General features: G+C 35.9%; 1 protein-coding gene across 2 annotated transcripts; it reads left to right on the plus strand.

Moving 5' to 3' along the window:
• The first annotated feature begins 2,369 nt into the window (after nt 1-2,369).
• LOC131595349 (uncharacterized) lies at nt 2,370-7,275 on the plus strand. 2 transcript variants are annotated; one of them, XM_058867684.1, is made up of 4 exons: nt 2,370-2,688; nt 2,827-2,956; nt 3,053-3,217; nt 5,891-7,275. In XM_058867684.1, the coding sequence occupies exons 1-4, from the start codon at nt 2,501-2,503 to the stop codon at nt 7,052-7,054; spliced, it is 1,647 nt and encodes a 548-aa protein (XP_058723667.1). In that variant the 5' UTR covers nt 2,370-2,500; the 3' UTR covers nt 7,055-7,275. The 2 variants fall into 2 exon arrangements, with proteins under 2 accessions (XP_058723667.1, XP_058723666.1); XM_058867683.1 differs by having other exon boundaries at nt 2,372-2,688; nt 3,050-3,217.
• Nucleotides 7,276-18,546: the final 11,271 nt, after the last annotated feature.

Consider the following 18,546-nt stretch of genomic DNA (forward strand, 5'->3'; position numbering starts at 1 on the left):
CCAAAATAGCCCACAACTGTGCGAAGATTTTGACACTATAACTCTACATTGACTGAGAACCAGCAAGTCTAAAAGACGAACCTTATTCAGTAAGTAAATTCTGACATTAAAGGTTGAAGCACATCCACGACATCAAGATCACATTCATATAATGTTAGGCCAAACCAACTTCCCATGACAAAGTATCAGTAGGCATCCCTTTAAATCCCAACAAAGAAAAAAAGTGTAGTTAAAAATCAAATAAGTTAAATACAGATCAACAGGGCCACTAGAAGTCAATGACACAAAGACTATGTGGATGCATAAAAAGATGATCCAAGATCACAAGCCACACCCTTGCTACATCAAGCTATGCTTGGGGGGAAACTATTCCCATATCAGTCGAAAAATATTTCATGGCCTAACAACACGTCTGGCCCATGATAAACACTTTTGGCTAGGTATCTGTAAACAAATGTTGAAGGTCGTATGTGTTAGTGTAAGCCCTAGAAGTCAATAGTTTTATATTGAACTTAATACTTGTATCGAACTATGTATTAATAATAATAAGACACTTCTTTATTATGATTGTTTTTCCAAAGTAATAAATTTCTTAGAATAGCTAGTTAGTTTATTAAAACATTAAGTGTGACTTAATCATGAGATCCCATTAAACATAAAGACAATACTCTTAAAGTATCAATAGTATAACTTTATTGTGAAGTAGGATAATATTAAAGCATTGAGATTATTATGTAGATAGACCGATGATCACTTCTCATGGATCATAAATAAAGAGTTATCATGTCTTCACATAAGTATGAATATTAAGGGTAATATTTATATTGTATCGACCCACCATGAGAATACTGCATCGAATGTTATGCAAATGTCATAAGTTATTCTAAAGGTGATAATAATGTATAACACCCTCAACTTGAAACCATACAAAACTTACTTAGGTGTCAGAGTGCTTGCAAGTACCGCTATCTAAAATACAATTAACCACATTTGAATTGCATAATCTCTTCTTGGAAACCACCTGGAACTAACCAACTTTAGTATCACGTGAATGACTCATTAACCAATAACCAAATCTTTCCATTTTACTTTAAAAATAATAACAAATTGAGTGTATTTTATGTATTGGTTGAGCAATTGATTTCTTTCACGCACATGGAAAATGAAAATAATATTGTTTTGTGTATAGGAGGAAAACCCAAATAAAAGTGAGAATAAGAAAAAGAAAGAGACGGTGAAAAATAACGACAGGGAACATAACAACGATGCACGAAACCCACAATGAAATAACCTCTACAACGACGACGGCAATTGCATCAATGGAGAGGACAACCACAACAAAGAGGACAAATAAGGGAAAGACACGAAGACGAAAAATTGTAACAAAGGCGACAACAACCACAACAAAGATAATGAAGATAGAAAACACAATGAGACATAAACTACTAAACGACGGTGACAACTTAAATGGTGAAAAACATAAGGAGAAGTATTGTCTAACTATAACAATTTTCTCTTATACTAAGTTTACATTATGAGTTGTTCGTTTCTTTTAATCCCTTTTTAATAATATTTTTTATTGTATTTTTTATTTTATTTTTAAAATGGTATTTTACATTTAAATTTTAGGGTTAATGAACTTTTTTGTCCCTTTAAATATTTCAAATTTCGTTTTTAGTCCCTCCAAAATTTTTCTTCAAGAAATCGTCCCTTCAAAATTTTTCTTCCGAACTATTGGTCCCTAACGTCAAATTTCGTAGCTAATCGGGGGCTAAAGTCGTAGCTAATTTCTAGCAAATTTGACGTTAGGGACCAATAGTTTAGAGGAAAAATTTTGAAGGGACGATTTCTTAAAGAAAAATTTTGGAGGGACTAAAAACGAAATCTGCAATATTTAGAGGGACCAAAAAGTTCATTAACCCTAAATTTTATATGACGAATGACTTTTTGAATATTATAATTTTATAAGATGTTATCTCTGTTTTAAATTATAAGATAAGTCAAAGTAATTAAAAATATGATTGAAATAATACATTTTTTTATTACTTATATAATTTTAAACATTTATTTTTAAGAAAGATATTTATTTAATAGTTGTGTTAGAATAAAAAATTAGAAATATACAAATAAAAAATAATTTAAAAGAGTCTTGGAGAGATGCTATATATTTTTTTGGTATTTTTGGATTGATTAACTTGTACTCCAAAGAAGAGTTAAAAAAAAAATCTAAAAATAAAAAAAAATTTAAACAAAATAACATTTTAACTTTAAAAAAAATCAAATATTTTATCTTTAAATAAAAAACACTTATAAAAGCAAAACAATCCAGAGAAAAAAATCGAAAGGATACCCGACCCGACCCGTCTTGAACCAACAAAACCCAATTGCAATTCATCGGTTCTCTTTTTCGGTTTTTCTTCTTCAAGTTGCAAGCAACGTTCAAAAAACAGCGTTCTATTTCGCCTCTGAAATCAATCAAATCCGAAGAGATTACAAAAAAATGGCGTTGAAGTTTCTGAACAAGAAAGGATGGCACACGGGAAGTCTCAGAAACATCGAAAACGTTTGGAAAGCGGAGCAGAAGCATAACGCTGAGGAGAAGAAACTCGATGAACTTCGTAAGCAGATTCAAGAGGAACGTGAACGTAGCGAGTTTCGTCAGCTTCAGGAAAAAGCTGGTCTCGTGCCGTAATTTTTCTGCCCCTTCTCTCTCTTTCCCCCAATTCAATTCTCAATTTTGGTTGGAAATCGCAAATTTATTTTTAGGGTTAGGGTTTATTGGAAATCGCTAATTGAATTTATTTTTTATACTGATTTTGATTGTAGGCACCAGGAGAGGTTGGAGTTTTTGTATGATTCGGGATTGTCCGTTGGTAAGACTTCTGAAGGGTTCAAGGCGCTTGAAACTGTACCCAAAGCCGATGCAACAGATGTACCTTCCTCATCAGCTTCTAAAGTATGCATTTTTTAATTCTCTTTATTGTTGATTGAATCTGAATTTAGGTTTGTTTTGATTGTTGTGAATTGATACTTGATTTTTGTGTTGCAGCAGGATGCAGGTGTTCCTGGAGCTTTATTTGAGGACAAGCCTCAGTCTGCTAATGATGCTTGGAGAAAGCTCCATTCTGATCCCTTACTGATGATTCGCCAGCGTGAACAGGAAGCACTTGCTAAGATTAAAAACAACCCTGTCAAGATGGCCATGATTAGAAAATCAGTAAGCATCTATCTCTTTTTGTTGTTGTGGCCTTGTAAATATTAGCAGTAATCATAGTTGTGTATTTTTTGTTTGGTTACTACAGTATTTCGTACTTTAGCTTTGGTTTACTGCGCTAATTGCTAGCCTTGCCCTTGTTCTTGATTGTAGTCTCAATCTCTGATCATAATCAGGTTTCAATTTTCACTCACTTTATCTAAATTTCTCTCATTTTCTCATTGACATAAATCTTAATGTAAATGAGATATGATGAATTCAAAGCCTTAGAAAATTATACTAGTTGTTCTGTCTGTTTTAGATTGATAGAGGTAGAGGATTACAAGGCAGGTGTTACCATTCTCTAAGTAACTTATCTGGACTACTTATGTAGATACTGGAATACCTATCTGGAATTACCATTCGTTCAAAACCTAAGATGAATTACATGGGTCGTATTATAACTTTGAAGACACTTATAAATTGTTTGAATTTGCCAGTGTGTGCTTTGTGTTTTAATTTGCCGGGGATGGAATATATATTGAGTAACATATTGAAGAAACTGTTATAACCAGCCAAAACCTTGTAATTCAAATTTCCAATGCACTATGCTGCTATAAACATTCTGATTTGTAGGAATTTCCCAAAAAATTGTGATTTGATTTTGACTGCCGCTCTGCTTTTGCAAATACATTTCCCAGTCTCCACAATTTCGGTGAATTCTCCCTTACCTCCTCCTCCTCCTCGTTGATGAAATCAACTTATGTTTAGGACCATCCATGCCATGCAGCCCCGTGTCCACGGCGACCTCCTAAGGAGTGATCATGCTATTTGTGGCTACCATTCTGTTAGTAGGGTGCAAGGTAGTCAAACTCGAGATTCTACGCAAGATCGGGTAGGGGTAATAAGATCGTAAATCGGAGGATCGTAACACGGATCGTAAGATCCTACCAAATTTAAAAATATATATATATATATATATATATATATATATATATATATATATATATATATATATATATATATATATATATATATATATATATATATATATATATATATATATATATGATACAACATAATATAAAAAAAAACTTCAAATAACAATAAAATTACTTTAAAAAAACAGAAATTATGAGAGCACCAAGGACTAAAGTTTCAACACCAGAACTTGAAGCCATGTTTGAAAAAGGTTTCTCAGAGTTGTTTTTTTGTTTCAACGTGAGAAGAGAAATTGATGTACTGTAGTTATGAGAGCATTAAAGAAAGAGAAAGGAGAATTGATATAGTTATTGAGATTAATGAGAGAATTAAAGATTAATGAGAGAGGTGGAGTGAATTAGGGGAAATATTGAGGGAATAGGAGGGAAATTAAATCACACTAATGATGGATTATATTTGGTAAGTTATAAATATTTAACGTGTGAGAGAAATTAATAAGAGATATTATTACTCTAATAGCCTGAGCCTATTTATTACTGACACAAGCAAGCTTTTAAGAAGAAAAAAAATACTTAAGCGTTTTTTTTGTTTTTAGGTTTTTTTCTTTCTGAACCGGGTCCCAGACCCGACCCGCGGACCCGAATTCATGGGGCTGTTGAACAGAGGCGCCCAGAAGCGCCGATTCCAGCGATTCCACGTGTTTTAGCGTCGATCTTGGCCGAGACCACAAAAAAACGATTTTGGCTGTACTCTGGCACGGGATAGTGATGCAAGATCGCAGAATCGTCCGATCCTACGAGTTGGATCGCGATTCTGTCTACCATGGTAGGGTGTATATTAGGAAGGATGAAAATGGGAATTAAGCTTGTAACTAGAATTATTACAATTGTAACTGATGAGTAACTAATTATGTTAGTAAAACAGAGTTAGTTACAGTAATTGGAATTGTAACACGTGAGTAACTAATTGTGTATGTAAAACATAATTAGTTATAGTAATTGGAACTGTAACAAATTCTGTTCGTAGAACAGAATTTTAATTGGAACTCAACTGTAATTGGAGAGTGGCTTTCAGGAATCAGCCAGTTTATTGCATACCCTGAATTCCTTGAGAATTCTCACGTTCTTCCCTTGTGCCAGTTGAACCTTTCATATTCTTATTCATGCTGGCTTAAATGATGTATAACTTTATGAAATTATGTTGATTTAAGACGTATGTATTGGGCTTTAATTTGTAATTCACCACTTGCACTTAAGACTTTGTTTGAGTTTGGAGAGGAGGAGAGGGGAGGACTTTGAAAAAATGGAAGGATGGAGTAAAAACAATCGAGGGATTTAGGTCAAGAGGGTTTTGGGGGTTTCATTTTATTCATAATACAAAACCCCCTTAATTTAGGGGAACTCTAAAATTGTATTGGATGAGGGGTTTGGAGAGCTTACATAAATTCTTCAATTATAATTTATGTTGTTATAATATTCTGAAAATTTAAATATATTGATAATAACCATTTATCATTCTATGCAAAATCATTCTTTTAAAAAATGTTAAAAGTTTCTCTATTTTTTGTCCAAATCTGCTTCCCAGAAGCCCTCAATTCCCCTCCCCTCCTAACACTCAAACAAATCCCGAAGAAACTTTAAAATATATTAAACAGGATGACAAAAACAACAAACAACTGTAATGGTTTACTTTCACCGAGAAATTGTATTTGACGTTGTTTCTAATTTATGGATCTGTCTTTGTTAACAATGTCAGGTTGAAGGAAAGGAACACAAGAAGAAAGACCACAGTAAGAAGGAAAAAAAGAAGCATCGATCCAAATCAAAGCACAAAACACAGTCTGATTCAGAAGATGACATTACTGAAAGGAGAAAAAGAAGGGCCAGTGATGAAGACTTTGACAAGAAACATCACAAGGCTCACTCAGATTCAGAGAATGAATCAAGTGAAGGAGAAAGGATGAGAAGGAGGGTTCATTATGAAGACAAAAAATACAGAGAAGAATCACCCAGTTACCACCGGAGTCAAAGCAAAGTCAATGACTATAAAGATGTTGATGACAGAAAGAAGAATCAATATGAAGACAGAAAATACAGAGAAGGATCACCCAGTCACCACCGGAGTCAAAGAAAAGTCAATGACTACAAAGAAGATGCTGATGACCGAAAGAAGAATCACTATGAAGACAGAAAATACAGAGAAAGATCACCCAATCACCACCAGAGTCAAAGAAAAGTCAATGACTATAAAGAAGATGCTGATGACAGAAAGAAGAATCACTATGAAGACAGAAAATACAGAGAAAGATCACCCAGTCACCACCAGAGTCAAAGAAAAGTCAATGACTATAAAGAAGACGCCGAGGACAGAAAGAAGAATCACTATGAAGACAGAAAATACAGAGAAAGATCACCCAGTCACCACCAGAGTCAAAGCAAAGCCAAAGACTATAAAGAAGACGCTGAGGACAGAAACGATAGCAAGTCAAAGTCAGGAAGATATGCTCCAGAAGGTCAGTCCAATTTTGATGTTTCTAAAAGGGGGAACGGGGGTTTTCGAGAACCAAGCTCTACTAGATCTTCTGCTACTTCGCTTGAGCAACAGTCGCGCTATAAGCGGAGGAATGTGGCACCTAAGCTTTCAGAAGAAGAGAGGGCTGCTAAACTTAGACAGATGGAACTTGCTGCTGAGTTGCATGAAGGGGAGAGATGGAAACGTATAAAGAAGGCTGAGGAGACTGATGCAAAGGAAGCAATCCAGAACACTAGTTCTGGTGGCAAGAATTTCTTGGATAATGCTCAAAAAAGTATATATGGTGCTGCAGAAGGGGGGAGCTCATCAATAGCCGAGAGTGTTCGACGGCGGACACATTATTCCCAAGGCAAATCTGGAGGTGAAGGCAATGCATTTAGGCGGTGAAATTTTTGCTGTGTTTTATCACTTGATTTTAGTTATTCCAGCTGTCCCCGGAGCTCTCTAAAACACGTTTTCTGGTCTTTGTCCATGACGTTGTATCAACATTCGATTAATTCTATGTATCATAAGGGAATGGGTCCTCTAAATTTATAAACATGATAATGTTAAAGGTGTAGCAGTGAGATCATTTTAATATAGTTTATCCTTCATGACTCAATTTTCAATATTCCTTGATTTTGAAGTATTCATGTTTGATCTGACATTACTGTTTTGATGTACTCGCTATCATACTCTTTATTTCTTTTTGGGTAATGAATGTATGTATGATGTGTATCATAAAGGGGTTCTGTATGGCTACTTCATTTTATATACTAGAATGGTTCTTTAGCTTCAATTACTCTTATTTATTTTTATATATCCATTCTTTATCTTTTCGTTAGCCTGGTTTATAAACATTTACACATTCAAGTAACATTAATTTCTCATCAGTTTTAGTTTCTAATTTGAAATCATGTTCATTAAATTTTATTTTTATTATCAATCTATCAAACCGGTCAAAGTAGCAATCAACTTAGATAGATATAATAATTACAATATCTGATTCATCAAAATTAATATGATTTTATATTAATTTTTCATCTATTATTGTGTCCTCACTCCTTTATTACCAATTTGAGCCTAATCATATTTATTCAAAATGAAAATTAAATTTTGTAGCTTAGTGTATTTAAAATATTACTTGTTCTTTCCCCAAAAAAGAAGAAGTTTATCATGGTGATTCATTTTAATAAAAGCATTAATGAAATGTGACACTGGAACTAACAAGCTGGCAATGCATCTTATCTATGCCCAGAATGGATATACAGCAGGGAAAAAGATTAGGTTGCTGGTTTACTATCAAAGGAAACACTATTGTTCTTAATCTGGCTACTGATAGTTATGTAAAGCTTCCTCATTGATTAATAGAACATGATGATGCTCATTATAGTTGCATGTCTTTATCATATGTTTTCTAGGACGAACACCAAAGCCAAATCATCACTCAACTCATTACCCTTGTGATGCCAATAAACCATAATTGTGATTAGACAAGTTAAATGCATTTCCTGCAAAAATATTTGTCACTTTGTAATATCAATAAATCAATTACTTACTAATATTATCAATAACATTATGGTTTATTGGCATCTCAATTTACTGCATGAAAGTCATTCACCCCCAACTCTTATTAAAAAAAGAAAAGTAGGTTGTAGTTATCAATTCACTATATAATTATTTTTTGATGAAATGTCGATCAATATCAAAGTGTTTTTCTCCATCATGTTAAACATGATTATTTGCAATATTAGTAACTGATTTATTATCACAAAACAATTGCACGGGATATCCACACTAATCAATATCAAAATGTTTTTCTCTATCATGTTAAACATGATTATATGCAATATTAGTAACACACATCTTCTCTCTCTTACTTAAAATTTTAAATTTCTTTTATATTTCATTTTCCAACACTTTTTTACTTTCATTTTAATTTTTCTTAATTTATTTATTATCACAAAAATATTAATAATCTATTTTTAAATTTTAATCTTACTAAAATTTTCAAATTTCTTTCACATTTCATTTTTTCATACTTTCTTACTTTCATTTTAATTTTTTTACATTTATCTATTATCACAAAAAATATTAATAACCGATCATTTAATTATTATCCCCAAAAATATTTAATTATTTCACGGGTCACTATCAACTCAATATTTAATTTTTTTAATCGATCATTACACATTTTCTCCATCTTAATTAAAATTTCAAATTTCTCTCACATTTTTTTCACACTTCCTTACTTTCATTTTAATTTTTTTCTCTATTTATTTATTATCTCACGGGTCACTATCAACATAATGTCTATTTTATTTTAATCAATCGTTGTCTTTATTTGAGAGATAATATCTTTATTTATATTTTTTTCTCCATCTCACGATTTTTTATTATTATTTAATACAATTAAATTTCCACGATTATTGTTTATTTTATATTTGTTTTTAAATATATTTTATATCACATCAAATAATTTTTTATTTCACGGGTCATCATCAACATAGTAGCTATTTTATTTTAATCAACAATTACTATTAATTGAGAGATAATTTTTATTTTTAAATGTTAATATTTCATTTTTATTATCTCCATCTTATAGTATCTTTTTTTATATGATTATTTAATATAATTGAATTTATATGATCATTTTTCATTTATAATTAAACCAATCATTTTTAGTTTATACGTATCAAATTAAATTTTATACAATATTAAATAAATTTACCCGTGCGGAAGCACGAGTATCTTACTAGTTTATTATCACAAAACAATTGCACGGGATATCCACACTAATCAATATCAAAATGTTTTTCTCTATCATGTTAAACATGATTATATGCAATATTAGTAACCGATTTATTATCACAAAACAATTGCACGGGACCATCCACACTGTATCCTCAAGTCTTCTAACATTTGTTTGATACATAATAATTCACAAATTTCTTGTGCCATGACTCTAAATTCAACTTCAACATTTGATAGAGCAACCACATTTTATTTCTTCTCCATGCAATTAGGTTCTCATACAAAAGGGACATTAGTTTGAAGTAGATCTTCCATCACTCATGAGCCTGCATAATCAACATCAGTGTAAGCTTTCATAGTTAAATTTCCATCTTTTTTAAACAAGAGTCCTCTCTTTGGAGTGACTTTGAGTTATTGTAGAATACATTCTACAACTTGCAATTGTCTTTCCTTTAGATAATACATGAATTGATTGAGCACACAAACTACATATGTCAAGTTCATCCTATTATGTGTCAAGTGAATCAACTTTCCTACTAATCTTTGATAGTGACTTTTGTCAACTTTATCATTTTCCTCCTCAAGACTTATCCTATGATTTTACCCAATAAAATTGTTTTAAGTTGTCCAAATGTCCAACAAGAAGAGTCCAACTTCGGAGCCGATGAGTGATATCGGACTGATACCTTTTCTGAATCTGCCCTGTCCTTTTGCTTTGGGTTGGCTTGCCTGATCGGCTCATCACTCTAAATATGTACAAGCCCCCCGAGCTAAAGTTCCGTAGGGATGCATAGTTCGGTTCGAAGAGTCTGTTTTGGGTCGGATTGGCAAGTCGGCCTCCCTTTGTTCATCCAACGGTCGAAACGTTTTCTCTTAGCACGTGTTAGTAAGTTTCCTCTTCTACTTGCCTAATTGAATCCGAATGTGCCCCTAATGATGAGAATTTATGGGGAACATAAGCCTACTTTATTAGCCCAGTTTGATCATTTCAAAACATAAGCGTTCGCTCTTCTTTTCTTCCATTTTCACGGCTGTAAGGTTCCAACGTAGATTTGTGCAGGAACATTTTTGTCTTCAACTCTCCTCATCAGGTAACCTCCTTTCTCTTATTCTTCTGTTCTTTAGCATGGTCATCATTATTAGGGAATGTGATGAGTCGTGGAATGTCGTCGTTCACCATACTGCCAAAGAGAGAAAGGCTCTCTGGAAGCAATGTATGGAATCGTGCAAAGACCATATGAGTAGGGTTCACTTTAATCAAATCATACATGAGTTGTATGGAGACCTCTATGAATCCTTTAGCGATACTGACTCAAATTCTGGGTCGTCAGGTTCAGTAGAAGTTCTTACGGAGATGGGAAGATCCTTTATTGATACAGAGGTGCTAAAGTGTAAGAAGGGTTTAGTGACTCGTGAAGACATACGTAAAATTCGGGCCAAGAGAGACATTTCGTCCACTTGCGATGAAGAGGATGTGGTTTTGGAGTTGTGTGAGGAGGGAAAAGTTGTGTGCCTATTCCGTCCGAAAGGTGTTGATAACGAGTTTTTCTATTTTTATTTGAGTCTCTTGGATGATTATCGGATTCAACTTCCGTTTACCGACTTTGAGGTCGAGTTTCTATCTGCCCTGAACGCATCCCTGGTTCAAATCCTTCCTAACAAATGGGGTTTCATCAAGGCCTTTGAATTCATATGTGATGCTCTGCTTATTGACCCAACCCTGGGTATCTTCTTTTCCCTCTTTGATTCAAAAGGGGTTGATAATGGGAGCTGGATAAGCATTAATGGGTCCCGGGGTAGGAATTTCCTCCGGGCTTTCACTTTAAACTACAAAGATTTTAAGAACCAATTTGTTTGTATAAAAGGGGGTAAGAAATCCCGAAGTCTTGTGCCCTTTTGATGGCGGGCGACACTTTCCTCTTTATTAGACCAAGGACCCTGTCCCTATCATCGGTTATGATTACAACAAATTGAGCGCTGATGAGGTCCAAGCTCTTTCTTTTTTGGATTCCTTTTCCTTGATGAAAACCAAGGACATCATGGAGAAGTCGGACGACTCAGTGACTCTCCTGTCTTTTTTGGGTATTGTTGTTATATATGCTCAACTTTGTGGACTTTCTTTGTACCTCATAGCTTAAATTGGTTTTCTTTTTATGCAGCAAAAATGACATCCGCCAACATCAAGGAGCAGCGGAAGTTGATGGCTGAAGCTAGGGTGAAGCATGTCGCTACCTAGTCTACGCTGCAGTCAGATCCTTCCGGTCTTTAGGCCCAGATTGTGCGTAGGAAGCGACCTGAGACTGATAGGGTGGCGGCGACAATTGTCGGCTCTGGAACTCCTTCTTCCTCTGTGCCTCCTCTTGTCAAGAAACAAAAGATTTTGACCGAGATGGGAAGTAGAATTGATCAGGTTGTTACTAATGCTATGCAGGAACCCGGGAAATCTCGACCGACTCCTGAGTTCAGGTTTTGGGAGAACAGATTTGACGGGGTGAGGTTTCTATATGATCACCTAAATACCGACAGGGATGTCGCAAAGGCGAAGTCGTTTGGCCCTCAACAGTTGACCGCCAACCTGGGGAATTATTTGATACGGAGTGCCATGATGGTACGTGCTTTGTTCAAAGCTGGTGATGATTCCGAGGAAGCTGAACGCTGTTTATCCCAGGAGGTGATCAAACTGAAGGAGGCTTTGAAAGTCCAGGTGTAACACCCGTATGATTTTAATTTAAATTTAAATTGGAAATTTAATTAATATTAGAATTATGTTGATTTATGGGAAATAAATTTAGAAAATAAAAGGTTTAAGGCATTGGACCAATGTATGATGTTAGCAAGGAGGGAGGTGTGAGTTAGTAAAAAGCCTTTTCTAATTAAAGTTATTTTTCATAAAACAAGAAGGAAATTGGGAAAAGAATAGAACGTGAAAGATTGAAGGTTTGGAACACGAAGAACGTGAAAGAGGAACAAAGAGGAAGAGACCAAAGATCAAGAGATTTGGTTAAGGTAAGGGGGGACTCTTCCAATTACCATCTCTTATTGTAATTATGAGTGATAATGCATGATTGGTTGTGTTGTTGAGTCAATTTGATTTGTATGTCAGAGTTAGGTTTTTGGGGTTCTAAGAATTGATTTGGGAATTGGGTTTTTGATGTATGGATTGATATAGGATGATAGTCTAATAAGTATGAATGAATCCTATGAATGAAAGTGTGCAATTGGACTGTTTTAGACTCAAAATCGTGGACTGATATGAGTAGAAACAAGTGAGAATTGGACTGGTGCGAAATTGCAGATTCTGGAAAATTTACTGGTGTTTCGCATATGGAACAGTGTCATCACGTATGGGATGAGGCCATACGCGTATGAGGGACAATCCCCGGGGGAAATACGCGTATGATACACAGCTGACCTGTCCCAAAGACCATGTGCTGGTGATTTGCGTATGAGGAGCGTATGAGAGTGGTCATACGCGTATGAGAAAATTTAAAGAGGATTTTGGTTATGATGATACGCGTATGAGAGGCTGATACGCGTATGAGATGTTTTTTGGGAAATTTTGACTCTGGTGAAACACGTATGATACGCGCATGGTAAAGAGCGATACGCGTATAGGCTTAGTGATACGCGTATGGTCGCTGTGTGTTAAAAATCCTGTTTTGTGATTTTCTTTGAAAGTTCAATGATGCGTAACTTTTGATCTGTAGGCCTGTTTTGTGTGCCGTTTGAGGATGATGAACCTTGTGATATGATCTTGTGTTATTGATGATGATTTGAATTGTATTGAATGATTGCTAATATACATGTGAACATGCTTAATGATGATGATGATGATGATGATAATGATGATGATGATGATATAAGTATGTTGTGTATGTTGCATTCATTTTATAGTCATTTGATGAGGGCTGAATTCCTAATGATGAGTGGATTCAGTGAAGGGCATAATTCCCATCGTGTGGAATTTTATGCTGTCAGGGCCGTATCTGGACGATGGTAGATCGGTCGGTGGGTTATTCCCATTGATGATGTTTGGTACCACATGCATAGAGTCAGTTACATTCATATGCATGAATTGGATAATATGATTGAATGTGCTTCATTATTATTATGATTGGTATTGTGTGTTTTGTGTGATGATGGATTATCTGAACATAGATGGATTGGGTGAATAATGTAACTATTGATGTATTGTTATTTATAATGCAATAATATTTGTTAATTGCGAATGAGACTCACCCTTACACTATATTTTTCAGATTGAGGATAGCGGCTTCGACTTGATGAGGATTAGCTCATGAGTCAATGTGTTTATTTAGCGTCGGGTCATGCTTTGATAGATGTAACACTGAGGGAACGTTGTTTTAAGTTTAAGACAATAAACTATGTTTTGTTTAATTTATTTTGAGTATTAAAAGCATTGATGACGTGATGCTAGTTTTGATGATTTATTCCGCTGTGTAAACACGAGATATTTGATTTTTGAGTTATGTTAAGATGTTTCTTCAGTGAATGCATGACATATGACCGATGATGTTTAATTTATTATGAATTGTGACGCCCTTGTGTATGTTACTCTGATTTTAAATTGTTTAATTGCCGCGGGGTTTAGAAGGGTGTTACACCAGGCGAAAATGTTTGACGAGGCAAACTGGAAACTTACCGAGAAGGTGGAGAAGTTGAATAAAGGTAATGAAAACTTGAGTAGAGATAACGGGGAACTCAAGGCTTCACTGAAGGAAGCTCGACTTGAGATCCTATCTGCTGGTGACGAGGCTTTTGATAGAGCTAAAGAGCAAGCCCTGTTTCTGCAGCCCGACCTAAATGTGGCTGAGATGGATTTATTCAAGGTTATCCGGGAAGTTAAGTTGGTCGACCCAGACTTTGATACATCGGATGATGAAGGAGTTCTTGAGAGGGAGTTTCCGGCCTTGCACACCGGTGATAATCCCGTGAACCAGCCCGACCAGTGATGTTTTATGTAATATATTTGTTTATTTTTGAAGCCCCTGGCGACGTATACAATAATGCTGGTCCTCGTGGCATTTGGTTTTATACTTTTCTTTCATTTTGCTAAATTAACTGCATCGCACGTGTTTTACGTTTCACCCGAGTAGTCAATAACCACAGCCCGACTCGGGGCTGGATTTCTGTGCATCGTCCTTGCTAAAACCAGGGTATTAAATGTTTTTAGATATTATATATGTTTGCGCCTTTTTCTCAAACTTCTATATAAGGGGAGGTTAAGGAATTTCTACTCCTCAGATCTTCCTCTCTTTTTAGCCATGGATAAAACCAAAGGTGAAAAAATCGTCTAAAAGCCACGGGATACGAGAAAAAAAAAGGGGTTGCCGCGAAATCCTCCAAGGAGCCAAAAAATTCTACTAAGGATGTTACTTGCTTTGAGAAGATTCAGGGCTTGAAGACTAGGTCACAGTCTTTGAAGGCCAAAGAGGCAGTTACAGAGCATTATTCTGATACTGTTGCTGATGAGGAGTGGGACGAAGAATGGCGTGAATACCTCCGTTTGGAGGATCATATGTTTATTTACTAGAAACAATATTGTTCTTGTGTTTGCATTATGTATTCGCTCCGTTTAACCATCAATAAAGAGTTTTCACGTTTCCTTATGGTTTTTGTTAAAGCCTTTCAGCTTGAAATCATGCATGTTATGATTTTTGTATAAATTTTCCATATGTCAAATGGTTTCTTTGGTAAGAGTTTACGCATTATGGGGTTTCGTTGCGGACGGGAGACTCGTGCGACATGCCGGAACGTTCCGGGCTCTGAATTATGCGTGTGACTAGAGTGTCGACGTGCAATTGACCGGCTTGGTTCTCCGTCGCCTTGGTTAAAACCTTCGCGACGACGTATGTCGTGGTTGCTGCGGCGAGGACCAGGATAGCCATACCATTTTGATCAAAATGGTCGTGATAACGTTTACTCTGACATTGCGACAAGAGCCTGTGATGGCCTTGCTGTCTTTGTCGAAGCAGTTACGGTGATGTTCACTCCGACATTGCAACAAGATCCCCGATGGCCTTGTCGTCTTGATCGAATTAGTCGCGATGATGTTCACTGCAACATTCTGAAAGGGACCGCGATGGCGCAAACGTCTTGATCAAAGCAGTCGCGATGATGTTCACTTTGACATTGCGACAAGGTTCGTGATGGGCTTGCCGTCTAGATCAAAGCAGTCGCGATGAAGTTCACTCCGACATTGCGAAAGGGTCCGTGATGGCCCAGAAGTCTTGATCAAAGCAGTCACGATGACATTCACTTTGACAATGCGACAAGGTCCACGATGGCCTTGCCGATTTGATCGAAGCAGTCACGATGACGTTCACTCCGACATTACGAAAGGTTCCGCGATGGCCTAGACGTCTTGATCAAAGCAGTCACGATGACGTTCACTTTGACATTGCAGCAAGGTACGCGATGACCTTGCCGTCTTGATCAAAGCAGTCACGATGACGTTCACTGTGACATTGCGAAAGGTGTAACACCCTTCTAAAATCCTGCGGAATATCAAATAAAATTCAGAGTAAAACATAAAAAGGGTATTATAGCTTCATAATATTAAAAACAATAAACCGTGTCATGCATTAAAGGAACGTCGAAACATATTATTCAGTGATTATGTTAACACAGCAGAAAATACTTCGAAACTGAATAACATAGAACAATTGAGATTCACATCAAAGTTCACCGATACAAAACCAACAAAACATTATTCTAACATAAGAAATAATCCATCAAACAATACTAAATTAAACGTCCCCCAGTGTTACAAGACCAGAGCATGACATCGACACAACCAAACTAAACGAAGTAACTCTACGAGTTATCCTCACCAAGCACAAGTCGCTACTCCTTAATCTGAAAAATATCAACAGTAAGGGTGAGTCTCATTCACAATTAATCAATGTTATAAATCCATAAATAACAAGACATCATGCATATTATTCACCCAATCGAACATATTCAGGTATTCAACAATGATACATCAAACACACCAATTAAGTCAATTACAACACATTATAACATCGAACATCTTCCATTCATGTTATAATCATACATACAACCTAATGCAATGCAACTACATGCATGTGGTATCAATCCATGGAATTAACCCATCTCACCGATCCACCATCATCAAGGATACGACTACCTCCACTCACAAATTCCACACAATGGGAATTAGCTACCGCTGATCCAACACCACCAGGATACAACCACAATTATGATTATGTATGCATGCATCACCTATCGCATGCTAATCATCAACACCGACAACAATTATGGATAATGTATTCACACCTCAACATAATCCAAACGACCACAGTATATAGTTCACACCAGGTACAATATTTCGTCACACATATTGTCACAACACATCCACATTGTCACATTAATCAGTTTATGCACACAATGTACGATACAATACCAAGAATTTAAATCGAGGAATTTAAAATAAAGTCAACTACTATTCCAACACATCATTCAGTATTATAAAATATTTTATTAGCTTCACGATGCTCAAGACGGTACTCAAAACAGATAAATGGTTTAAAAGATATGAATTTTATAAAATACTTTATTTTTTAAAAACGAACAGTGGTAGCCGGTTACCTCACTTCAATTAACCGGTTACTGTCTGACGGAGTAATCCAGAATCCTAATCGTAACAACGACAACCAGTTACCTCAATCCAAGTAACAAGTTACTTCCTCCCAGACAATAACAATAACACATTTTCAAACAGCGGTAACCGATTATCTTACCCCAAGTAACCGGTTACTTCACAACGAATAGAAATTCCTTGTTGACGTAACTCAGATAATCGGTTACCACTCTCCAGGTAATCGGTTACTTCGTACCTGCAGTCCCTAAAACACTGTTTTACAGCACCCAATCATTTCTATTTCCACCCAATTCGTATCCAAACGATTCAAACACACAAACAACACCAAAATTCATATTATCACACAATATTAACATGTATGAGGAACCAATTAACACCATATGCAATCACTATCATTCCAATTCATCAAATCTTCCCAAAACCCCAAAATTCCCCAAAACCTAACATATCTCAATCGAATCAAACAACATACAATCAATCCTATTACTCATGAATCGATAAAAGAGATTAATCGGAAGAGTCCCCCCTTACCTTAGAGTTTGGTTTGGTTCTTCCCCTTTCTATGCTTTTCAGCTCTTTCACGTTCTTCTCTTTTCTCCAAAATGCTCTTTCTCTTCTATTTTCCAATTCCCTCTATTTTTCTTCTTTTATGAAAAATAGACCAACTTTAGTAAAAGGCTCAACAATTGACACCCCCTCTTTACTAACTACAACTCTGGCCCAATAATCTTATTCCCATAATTCTTCCAAATTTTAATTCAATCCCCGAATAATTAAATAAATTCAAATAATTAAATTAAAATTCAATTAAATTAATTTACGAAATTACGGGTGTTACAAAAGGATCCGCGATGGCCCAGACGTCTTGATGAAAGCAGTCGCGATGACATTCACTTTCACATTGCGACAAGGTCTCCGATGGCCTTGCCATCTTGATTGAAGCAGTCGCGATGACATTCACTCCGACATTGCGAAAGGGTCCACGATGGCCCAGACTCCTTGATCAAAGCAGTTGCGATGACATTCACTTTGACATTGCAGCAAGGTCACCAATGGCCTTGCCGTCTTCCCGTCCCGACCAATCTTTCATCCTCCTGTCTCCCCACTATTGTTTGCTATTTTAATTTCTTTATTTGACAAATTATTGTTTTTTGTTAGCAGGTTTGAGGTGCCTCATTAAAAAATCTAACCAAGAAAAAGAGCGCATCCCCCATGGCACTGTAATAACCTATTTTACAACCAAAACCCTAAAACACAGGTAAAAATTCAGTCTAAGGTGGGTCGGAGGGTGAGCTCCCAACACATCCTTCACGAAATTTCCTGGATTCCTTCGGGCACGACCTTCTTTTTGTTGCCCTGGAGTGTGTCGGGCTTCCTTTTCCCACAGATGAATAAAAAGCATCGCTTACATAAGTCGATAGCTTTACCATGTTATATTAAGGCCTCTATTTCTTTCTTGAGTTGTACGCAGTCTTCGGTGTGATGGCCACCCAATCGATGG

The sequence above is a fragment of the Vicia villosa genome, linkage group LG4, assembly GCF_029867415.1.
Source record: "Vicia villosa cultivar HV-30 ecotype Madison, WI linkage group LG4, Vvil1.0, whole genome shotgun sequence".
NCBI classification, from domain to species: Eukaryota; Viridiplantae; Streptophyta; class Magnoliopsida; order Fabales; family Fabaceae; genus Vicia; species Vicia villosa.